General features: G+C 34.3%; 1 protein-coding gene across 2 annotated transcripts in view; it reads left to right on the top strand.

Moving 5' to 3' along the window:
- Positions 1-11631, top strand: part of DYNC2I1 (dynein 2 intermediate chain 1) — a 35402-nt gene that overhangs the window by 15783 nt on the left and 7988 nt on the right. For both annotated transcript variants that reach the window (XM_052806608.1, XM_052806619.1), the window contains exons 9-17: positions 283-478; positions 2133-2235; positions 5052-5181; positions 5714-5825; positions 6194-6288; positions 6613-6742; positions 7637-7809; positions 8362-8524; positions 11263-11376. In XM_052806608.1, coding sequence (XP_052662568.1) covers positions 283-478; positions 2133-2235; positions 5052-5181; positions 5714-5825; positions 6194-6288; positions 6613-6742; positions 7637-7809; positions 8362-8524; positions 11263-11376 — 1216 coding nt within the window. The remainder of the gene's footprint in view (positions 1-282; positions 479-2132; positions 2236-5051; positions 5182-5713; positions 5826-6193; positions 6289-6612; positions 6743-7636; positions 7810-8361; positions 8525-11262; positions 11377-11631) is intronic.

Below are 11631 nucleotides of genomic sequence, written 5' to 3'. Positions count from 1 at the left end.
CTTTAGGATATTTAAAAAATAAAAAATTGATCTATTTGGGGCACTGAAGAACAACACCATGGGGTTGTCTTCTCTTGATTAAAATTACTGCACAATCAAGACATGCCATTTTCTTTCTATCAAACAGTTATTTTAAAATGCCTTTCAGTCAGAGGATTTATAGCCATCTGTATGAGAATTTTATTTTTATTTTGACAACATTTTGTAATTTCTTAAAAGATCTTGAAAAATACATCTATAATCCATGTTTATTAGTTTTTGAAAGTCCTGTTACTTTTAAAGGATTATGAAGATGATTTTGATGATGATGAAGACAAAAGTGGTGAAGAAAGAGATGCAGAAGAAAACCTAAGAGAGATTCCATTTTCCAAAATATCAGAAATTGAAGAAATTCAAAGAGCAATTAGTGCAGAAAATGATAGAATTTGTACTTCACTGCCAAAGAAAACTGAAAATGAAAAAAAGGAACCAATCATGGGTATGTGACTAGATACCAGTCTTTTTTTATTAAAGGTACGAATAGCACATACAACTTATGAGTAAACAGGCCACTTTCTCTAGAAGTCTGCCTAGAGGCAGAAATCTGGTCCTCTGGATGAGTCACTGTAGGTTTGTTGGTAAGTACTGTAACTTTCATATTGCTAAAGAATGATTCAGAGGCATTACTAATCATTTAAAATGTGAAGTATAAAAATTTACAGACTGACATTTAATCTATCTTATTTTGGGTAAGAGGAGGATATGAGAGTGGATTTTGAAAACTGGAGGAGTGCTAGAACAGTTTGGGGCTTCCGGTGACATTAATTCGCCTTTTTCTTTTAAGCAAAGGTGAAGCCACTACTCTGGATGGGAAAGCGAGACAAATACAGATACTACTTAAATATATAGTTCTATATCACTTTTAAAATGCAGGTTTTTTCTGAAATGTGACTGTGGAATTGTTGTCTTGTATTCAGTTGATCTGATACCTGTGAGTGCCAGATCTACTTATTTAACTATCTATAGCTGTGAAAACATCCCTTAGCACTCTCCACTCAGTGGCAGTATAGAATCATTGTGCAAAAGAATCTTAAACAGCTTTTTATTCTAGTTCATATAAAGTTAGTATAGTCACAGAAGAAGAGCATGGAGTTTCTGTAAGTCTTTACAGTATCAGTCTGTTAAGTAGTCATTGCAAGTCAGAACCCATATACTGTAATATGAATTTCTTCTTGCAGAAGATTTATGCAATTATTATTATTTTTCTGATAAACAATATAGAATCAATAAAAGAATTCCATTAATACTATAAATCTAATGAACAGGATGGAATTCTAATAGAGAATTAGATTTTTCAGTTCTGAATTGTAGCACTTTATTGTAAATTGCACAACACTCTTTTTGATGAAGTTTTGATCTTGTTTGGTTAAAATTGTTGTTGATCATTTTGGTAATGACTTTTAGAACTTTAAAAGCATTTTACAAGTATTATCTAAAAAGGTAGTCTTCTTCTGTGGAACTGAAACACCACTGGTCCTGACTGGAAGTTGGATATTAAGGTCAATTAGCTACCACCTAGCCAGGAAAGGGAGTAAAATCGATATGACATCAGATACTGTAGTTGCACCGTTAACTATGGCTTTTAAAGCAACAGTTTTCAATGTTTTGCTTATTCAACTAAGGGCATCAGTTAAGCTTGTGTTGATGAGGTTCTCCACCTCAGTGGCTGTAGTGATGGATTCTTATTTAGAAGTGTAGCATGCACATGGTATAGTCTGCGTGAATTTGGTATGATTTTTGGAATTGGTCATAGAACGTTTTACTGTACACAAGGGAACAAGGGACCTGCTAATGGCAGGAGAAAGAAGAAGGTACTTTCTGCATTATAGTCTTCTAAAATAAAAATTACAATGGTCAGTCATTTTAAGTTGATCGGTAAAGGACCATAATAAGGGAAAAATGCTGGCCTATTACTGAAGTTAAGAAGCTTATTGTACTGATAACTGGGCCAGAGCACATTGTGTAATGTGCAAACTAGTAACTTTTAGTAGCTGCGTCGTCATAAGTCTGTTGCTTTTTAGACTTACTGCTTTACATTTTAATGCACTGTAAAGTGTGAATTATAACACTAACAATGTTTTATAATATCACAGAAAGGCAATACCCTTCTGTCAGAAACTCTTTTTGTGGAATATTCATGGATTTTCAAATGGCAAACCAACGACAGAGTAGCCGAAGTATGGCTAGTAAGCAGAAGTAAGTGTATTTTAAATAATCCACACAAAATGGCAACTCGCTGTGAGATGTAATTTTTTTCATTATATTTGAAATATGTGAAGTTTATAAACTTCAGGCTTTTAGAGTCAAATATTATTTTGTAAGCTAACAGTAATTAGTTCTTAAATAAATAATTTACAAGCTTTGCTACATGTCATTTATAACAGAAATTTATCTACATATCAGTTTATGGGTATAATTTTATTACAGAATGAGTTGTCATGATTGTCATTTCGTTGTACGATTCTTCAGTCACTTAATTAGATATTGACTTGCAGTACTAAAGAGCAAGCCTTTTAGCTGCTCTTAGGGCTCTGCAGAACTGTAATTTCTTGAAATAATCAAGACTCTATGGTACACAGTGTTGCCAAAATAGCATGTTCGCTTTCAGGGATAACAGCAGTTGGTGTAAAAACATGTTATTACTGATCTAAAATTGATCTAGATTTGAGACATATAAGATGGCTCTGTATTAAAGGAACAAATTGATGCCTGTTTCTTGTGGAACTTGCCAGGAGCTCCAGATTTATCTTGAAGCGCTGTATATATTTCCAATTTTCTGTTACAGCAATTGGACACATAAAGCAAGAATATTAAATTTTATTGATAACACTAGATTCCACTGCTTTGTGGCTGCACATCAGTGGCTAATCTTCATGTAAGGGAGATTTTATTGTCTAGGCTGTCTAACTCACCTTACCTAAATTTACATGCCCAAATTTTACGTGAGTTCATTGTCTAGGCTTCCTCTCTAGACAGTGGAGACAAATTAGGAAATTCAGGAAGGCATCTTTGTGAAGATTTGCCTTCTGAAATGTTTGTCAGCCTCTACTGATTATGTACTATGACTGATTATGACTATGCACATAACTTTTTGTACATGCTAGCAACATATATAGCCTGTGAAGATAATTAGCATTTTCATGGAAAGAGAAAGGGTTTGTGGAATTTCATGCTGTGATAATACATTGTTACCATTAAACAGACTGAAAGCATCCCATAAATGAGCTGTGACACTTTGGATTTGTGTGTATTAATACGAAGCTTATTAGTTTATTTTAAGGATTTGTCTGCATGTATCATTAAGATTCATAACTAGGAAGCAACTTTGATATGTTTGAATTAGATCTCAGCAATCTGTGCCCAGTGTTTCTGAAGAGGTGATGTATTAGGAAGTGGAAGTAGAAGTAAAAATAAAATGTGGGTAAGAAAATGCAATAGATGTCATCAAGTAGCAAAAAGGAGATGTGAAAATTGTCCTTACGCATAAAGAAAAATCCAGCCTAAAATATTGGAGGAGAGATTCCAGCTAAAATTGCTCTAGTCTTTTCCCTTTTCAAAGACTATCTTACTGAGAAGAAACTGCAACTAGAATATGCATCTGTAAGACTGTTTAGATACGGATCTGCTACAGACCCATAATTGTATCTGGGTTGTATTTATATTAAGTATACAAAAAAAACCCTGAAAGTGCAAGAGAGAGAAAGGGAGACTACAAAAATTTTCTCATTGTCAAGGAATCTGTACTATAGCAAGAGCAAGGAATTAATTTGTAAACAGACATCTGTATGTAATTCAAGCAGTTAACTCTTAAAATATCTTAACAGTTTTATGACATTTAATAGATAGATAGTTATGTGAATTGTGGCAAAGATTGACTGTCTTTTCATTATCCATACATCCATACAAGTGGAGTGGTAGGAATCTCTTTGTAGTTGATGATAATAAGTAATATCACACAAATGTTTTTTACTTGTCAGAGTAAGGTACAGTATATGAAGGTAGACTTGTTTTCCAATTAAGAATAAAAATACAGTTTTATTTGTGAGCAAAGATGAAAAAAGTAAGAATTGAGGTAGGCAGAAAGTAAAAGGATTGAGGGAAGCTGGATAAGGCAGTTAAGGGTTTTCTTTATCATTCCAGCAAGGGAATTTAGGAAGATAGAAAGATTTGGCATTTCATAGGACAAAGAGACTCAGGTATCTCAAATACTGTACAATGTGCTAATCTTACTCAAAACAAAAAATACAAGTGGAAAAATACATAGTCTACCTCAATCTCAAGTACTCATTTTCATACAATTTAGATCAAGTCCAATAGTCCAGTAACTGATGGGTATTGGAGGCCTACTTTTGGGGCAAGACATCAGTATTCATGTCCACAGGTTATGAATCGGCAATAAATTAATTTCATATAGATATTTAAAATATATTTTAGGATTGCTGCTATTGTTATTTGTTTCCCTAGTGATGTAAAGAGGTACAAATTCAGGCAGTCTGTTACCAATGGAGGTGATTCAAAATACATTTGCATAAGTCTAACAAAAGCAGGACATTATAGGTGATCTTTATAAAGCTTGTACACATATAGGTGATTTAAGTTAATAAAATGAGTTTAGGAGAATTAGCCACCATCCTAACTATAGGAAGAAAAAGACATTCACCTGTTACCTCACAGAACAGCTTTTGAATAATTAGGCAAGGTGGTTGTGCTAGGCTTTGACGTTTAGGTTTAATAATAAACCACATAAGTTTGCCATTTATACTCAGTATTGCATTTTCAAATGTGATAATTGTCTCAGCATAACGTTAAATGAGAACTCATAACAATATTATATGTGTTTCTATTGACATATATTTTTATCTGCTAATTAATATTGGTACAGCTTTAATTCACATAGGTCAATGGATTGTTAGATCTCTGGAACTGTACAAAATCAGGTTGTTTTTCTTTTGGAATACCAAATACTTGGTCTTGACCATTTTTGTGTTTCTCTCTTGTAATTCATTCCAAAGAAAACGGAGTTCAGAACTTCTCCCACTAATTGATCTGGACTTCTCAGTTAGTTTTTCTTTATTGGATTTGCCTCCTGTAAATGAGTACGACATGTATATCAGGAATTTTGGTAAAATGAACACTAAGCAGGTGGGTAACAAATATGTAGTAATACTTAAATCCTGAAAGTGCTGATTCTTGTTCTGGAAAATAATTTTCTTTACAAAAGAAAGTTACTAAAGCTAATAGGACAGTAAAGTAATAAATTAATAATTTTCATCTCCAAACCTTAATTACCATAAAGCAATGATATCAAAACTTTTGGCCAGACAGGCCATTTCCTTTCTGTGTTAGAAGAGGACTCTCTCATGTTCCTTCCCTGTTTTCTAAAGGACTTTCTGTATGTCTGTGGCTCACTGTCCCAAGTATGCTGGGTTTAGTGTTTACACATCATGTAAGACATTCTGTATTTTTGCAGTAGGTCTAGCACTCTTGTGTGAAATGTGGTGAAATGTGCATGCACAAAATAGTGACATTGTGTCAGTATGTTTAGATCTGAATTTACAAACAGAAGAGGTTGGGCGCATCAGATTTAAAATGACTGTGTAAGTTCTATTCAGTTACGTGCTGTCATTCCTAGCTGTGCCACCCATATATTGATCACTTTAGCTCTCTACTTTAGGCATATGTTCAGTGTAACGAGGACAATCTGGAGAGAGACATTCAGACTGAGGAAGTTGAGACATTGGAGAAATGGACACAGCATCCAGGAGAAAGTGCCCTTGTATCTGGAGGTGAAGAACATTTTAATCGTATTCATTTATGGATGTATGCATGTAAACTTTCTCTTTTGTACCCATAAATTGTCAGAATTTGTAATGTGGCAGGCTACATCGATAGCAAACTGCTGTAGGCACTCTGAGTCCCCTTGTGGAGGGGGTGGAGTTTAAGTGGCAGAAAATAGTTTCTTCCTTCTGGATTGCCATTTTGGTTGGCAGCAGGTATGATTCCCCAACAGATCTTGTTGTTCACTACTGTTATTTCTGCTGAAGAGAAGTTGATTCCTGCCACTCTCCTCTTGCTTAAAAATTATATTGTTCTTATGTTTTTCTTAATTGATTCCCTTTTGAAGCTTCAAGTTTGGTTTTGGTTTTTTTCTTAGGTCCCATAGACAGCCAGAACGTGTCAATGAATGGAGCTCTAACACCTAAAATTGATTCACAAAAATTAGCAAATTTCCTCCGGTCTGCTTGCCAGGTATACTTCTGTACTTATTATCCCTTACGAGTTGTATGCATAAGTATACAGTGTGATAGATCACTTACAGTACTTGTTCTGACTAATTTAAATAAATTACTTAAATAATACTCATTATCAGTGAGATTCATCTCTCTGCAAAGGAACAGAACCACAGCTCTGCAACTTTCACGTCTGTAAATCTGTATTTGCAAAGATATAAAATTAACAAGAGAGTTGATAAAGGTTTATTAAATTAATCCCCATACTTTAGAAAGCTACAAATAGCAAAGCTGAAAGATAAGACAACCCTTTTATTTCTATAAATGTAATTATGTTTGAAAGGTGATTGCTGTTTTGCTAGAGGAAGATCAAGTTGCAGCACAACCCAGGTGGAAACTAAGATCTCGACAAACCAGTCTGTCTATTAGTGATAGCTGTTTCCAGTTAAATACTAACCAGCCATTCCTCCATGGTAAGGGACCTTTATTCTACACCTTTTAGTATACAGTGTGAACTCTTCTTCCTTATGCAAAATACCATGCTCTTTGTCATGACTGAAGTGCAAACAGCACATGTCAGGATATATGGATGATGTAAAGCCCACTTTTCTTTTAATTACGCTAATCTTGCTGTAACTCTGTGCAGATTGGTTTCACATAGGGAACATCAGAGCATCCTAGCTGCTGTTAAACCAGAAATATAGCCAGCAAGTAGCATGATATAGGGGTGTTCTGGATGTAATTTCTTGCCCCTGATGTTGAAGGAGCATCCCAAGGGGTGTAATTTCATTTAGGCTCTTTATGCTGACAGTAGGGCCCAAGTTGCAAGTAAAGCAAGGTTATTGAACAGGGAGAATATAGCCTGGTATATTTGAACTGCAGTTATATCTTCCCCGTATAAACAGTAGATGTTCAGATGAAAAGAAAAATGAAAAATAAAGCATCTGTAATTGTGTTTGGAAGACCTATTATAACAGAAAACCATCCATATTCTAATATGAACACATGAGATGAATGAGAAAAGGCCTGGCCTGTGCTGTTTCCTGTTTGAGACTTAGCTTAATTTTCAGTATACATGCTGATGTCAGATCAGATTGACTTGCTTATGCCCAGAATAATTATTCTATTAACTTCCTGGCTCTATTCCTTTTTGCTTCTACTTCTAATTTTTTACATTCCTTCTCTAGTCCTGCCTTTTTTCTTGTATAGTGTCAAAAGCAACCCACTGTTAATAGAAATATTCTTCATAATTACGCCTTAGCTTCTTTGGTTGTTGCTAGAGCAGCTAAATATGCTTTTTCATCTGCAGTGAGTTTACTTTTTTTATTTATTGCCTTTTTTCTTGATTTTTTTTTTTAATGGTTTAGACCGAAAAATATCCTGCCTACACGTTTCTCAAGTTCAGAGGCAGACACTACTTTCTGTTCATGGATTACCTGAAAAGGCAGGTGTTGGTTTACTGGACAGAAAGAGCATCATATGCGTTTGGAACATCTGGCAGCCCTCCAGTCCTCAGAAGATTTTAATATGTGACTCAGAGGTATGTTTTAATAACATTGTATATTTGCCCATTGAATAGAAGGCTTTATTATGTGTATTTTGTTTTCTTGTCTTGCTGCAGGATATGTCATTGTTCGAGAAACACATTTGAGCCTAGTGAGCAAAACACTATTCTCACTCCATTTTGTGCTCCAGTACTAGAATGTAGTGATGGTCATGGTGGTTTGGTTTGTTGTTTTTTTGGTTTTGGTTTTTTTTAATTTTTACTCATTTCATGGTTGAAGAGTGAATGATGTGAAACAGCTGGTTCAGATGTTGTCAGGACTTCTCCCTACCCATCACTATCATACAGTTTAATCACCTCCTTCAGCTTTGTGGCAGTAGGTGTAGATTACACAATTGTCTTGAAAAGGGAAAGCCTACTGAAAGTCTTGTATCCTACTTCCCTTTTCAATAAATTGTCCTTCTGCTGAAAACACTTGTAATCTGTCTTTTCTGGATTTGCATGCTTAGGAAGAACAAACATTTTCAGGCTTATCAAATCATTGGCCTTTATCATAATATCAACATGCATATTTTTACTGCTTAACAGGTGATATGTTGCTGCTTTAGTCCCAATAAAACAACGTTAGTTTTTGCTGGAACAATAGATGGTTCATTGTTGGTGTGGGATCTTCGAGAAGACTCCAGAATGCACCCTCGTATGGTGATCAGTGAAACTGACTGGACATTTAGAGTTCCAACATTTTCCACTGGTTAGTGTCTATGCATTCTGGTTAGTCATTTTGTGGGCAGTGAAACAATTCCACTACTAGTTTTTCTAAGAACGCATTTTCTCAGTAGCCTAGTTTAGCCAGTTCAGAGATTATATTTAGTCTAGTAAAAATTGCCAATCAGTAATAGCTGTAAAGAAATGTAATCCAGCTCAATATGCATCAGGCTGTGAGAATAGAGGTGGACCAGATGTAGAACCTAAGGGGCACTGTAACATTAAAATGGACTACTGAACTACTACCTCATCTGAAATCATGAGCTTAGTCAATTTTCATCATTATCTCCCTTAATATAACCTACATTTCTTTTTTTATCTACATCTAAACACACATATTAAGATGTATTTTAAAAAAAATGAAAGTAGTTTAAGACTGTAAAACACAGTCTTTCAAATGTCATTTAAAGGTCGCAATCTGTACAAATTGTCACCTAAGTCTTGATGTTTCTATAAGGTTGTATGCAAGATACATACCCAAGTGTATACATGCATAACCTCTGTTAGAATCAGTGCAGTGCTACTCTGGGGCATCTAGAGAGCTATTCATCTCATCCTAATGTAGATATCTGTATATGGTTAGCTGGTTTGATTGTATTGATTAGATTTAGCTCACTTACAGATACTATACAGCTGTCTTATATGCAGATACCATTTTAAGTGTCTTAATCTTTGGTCTGAATCTCACCCTTACGCATTTCTAAAATTCCACTTATGTAACTTTATCACTTCTGAATTCTATCTAGATACAATAAAAGTTGAGTCAGGACTGTGTTTTTTTATTGCCAAATTTTCAATTATTGTAGCAATGTAAGATCTAGGAATTTCATATTTTCATTACATATACAACTGTCTTTTTTTGATACTATTGGTTCAGCGTATATGGGGATCACATCATTGGAAACAAGTGTGTGAATGCTAAATGTCAGAGGTGATCTATATAATGGAGTAAGTTGAATTCTAACTTCTATAGTCAGCAGTCAAATTACATTTAGTCTTTTGTTGAAGGGATTATGAAGCTGTGACTAAACTTTGGGGCCCAAAAGCTCTCTGGTTTGATATCTCTAGAAATGTATTAATTGCATGTTGGAGCAAAACCTGGACATGCATTTTTCTGTCATCCAGCTTGTCACATGAGCAAAATCTCTAGCACTGGGGCCAGTTGAGAGCTATAGAATGCTCTTTCCAGGTTCTTAATGGCAGAGAAGCACAGCTACAGCCTAAATTAGTCTTGCATACGTATTGGGAAGCCAGAAGAAAGTTTACTTTTCAACAGTGGTTGTGGGTGACCGCCTTTCATTTTTCAACATTTTCTTGTCATTGCATTTCTCTTTTTTTCTACACTTCTGATCCCTTAGTATATGATCAAAATAACATAGGCTTTTGTAAATTTTCTTATAATCCATGGATGACAAATTCAAAAGTTACAGAAGTTTATTTAGGGCATATAACTGACATACTAGAAGACACAATCCAAAGTACTTCACTCTGCATTTGAATTAGTGTATGGGATCCTTACAATTTTGTGATTCTGATGGAAATAAATGGATCTTTATGCCTATTACCAATGTTTGTCATTGCAAATTTAAATAGAGGAAAGCAAGTCATTAATCTTACTGAAGTTTTCAATGTATATGATTGTATGTTGAGAGATTGAGAATGAAGTGTACCTACCAGCAGTTTGACCCTTGATTTGTCTCAATCTTAATTATAAATTGGTGCCATTTTTCTTGGCATTCTATTGTACCCTAGAGTAAAAAATAACACACAGCAATATTTTTTAATAATTTTATTATTGCAAAATAAGTCCTTCTGTACGTATTTTTCCTATTTTTTGTGTGCAGGCAGGTGCTACCGTTTAACTTACACTGAGTTATTATTATTTTTCTAAAAAAACCACCACACATGCACAAAGTCGTCTTGTTCACAAATGTATCTAATTGCAGTAGCCATGTTACAGTAAATATTAGTTGGTTGTTGATAGACCTTTAATTTTGTTTAGTAGATCAAAGATGCTTGGTCTTGTGTTGCACAATGCGCTGGTAGTCAAATGTATGTATACAGTTTCATGTAGTTGATTATATAAGCATTTTTTAATGCTGTATACTTCGGAAGCTTTTTAGTCTTAAATGAGATTAAGTTCAGTGCACAGAGCAAGTCCAGAAATCAAGAGTATCTGACAAAGAATGCATATTGAAATTGCTCTAAATATACATTTATTTTAACATGTTATTAAAGGTTATATACATGTTTTCTTGTGGTGAATTGTTCGTTTCAGCCAGCGTACTTACTTTCTATTAAATAATATTCTGTAGGAGTAATTTTTCTTCAATTTTGTCTTTTCTATATTAAGCAGTGATTTATTTCTACCTCTATTATTTATGGAGCTTGAAATTAACATAATTTTTTTTGTGATAACCCTGAAACGGCAGATTTTAATGAAATGTCTGGTATAGTGGCATAAATGGTGCAGCAGACATTGGGAAAATGAGAAGTAAATACAAATGGTGAAACATTGATTTATCTAGTAGTATTTTGTTAATTTAGGAAACAGTTTGCAGTATTGTATTTGAAACTTTTACAAAGTAATTCTTTATGAAGTAGTTATTTGCCATTCTTTCTTTTTAATCATCATTCTTCCATAAACTGAAAAGTGATTAGGGTTTTTTTGTTGTTTGTGTTGAAAATAATATAGTGTTTCCTTTTCATTATCCTTAATTATAGACGGTATTCTAAACTCAGTAAACCACACATCTCCTATACTAGCTGTGGAACCTGTCTCAACCTCTCTCTACGCTGATCAGAGTTATGGGTTCTCAAGCCTCTCTTATCAGGAGGGTATGTAAGCTGCTCTTCAAAGCATCAATATGTCTGAGTCTTTCTTTAGGTATCTAGTGAAACAAATATGTCATAGCCAAAATCCAGTTTATTATTCTATTCTGCCTTTTAAGTTGTCTGCAGTATCAATTGCATACAACATTCATGTTTATTTTCTGCTCTCATTTTTATGTAATGTTCATTCAGTGCAGTTTCACATCAGATGTGGGTGCGTGCTTGTTATGATGTCTGTTTTCAAGGCAATATTTTGTTCTT

This window comes from Harpia harpyja, chromosome 1 (assembly GCF_026419915.1).
Source record: "Harpia harpyja isolate bHarHar1 chromosome 1, bHarHar1 primary haplotype, whole genome shotgun sequence".
NCBI lineage: Eukaryota > Metazoa > Chordata > Aves > Accipitriformes > Accipitridae > Harpia > Harpia harpyja.
This window is presented reverse-complemented; position numbering and strand designations above follow the sequence as displayed.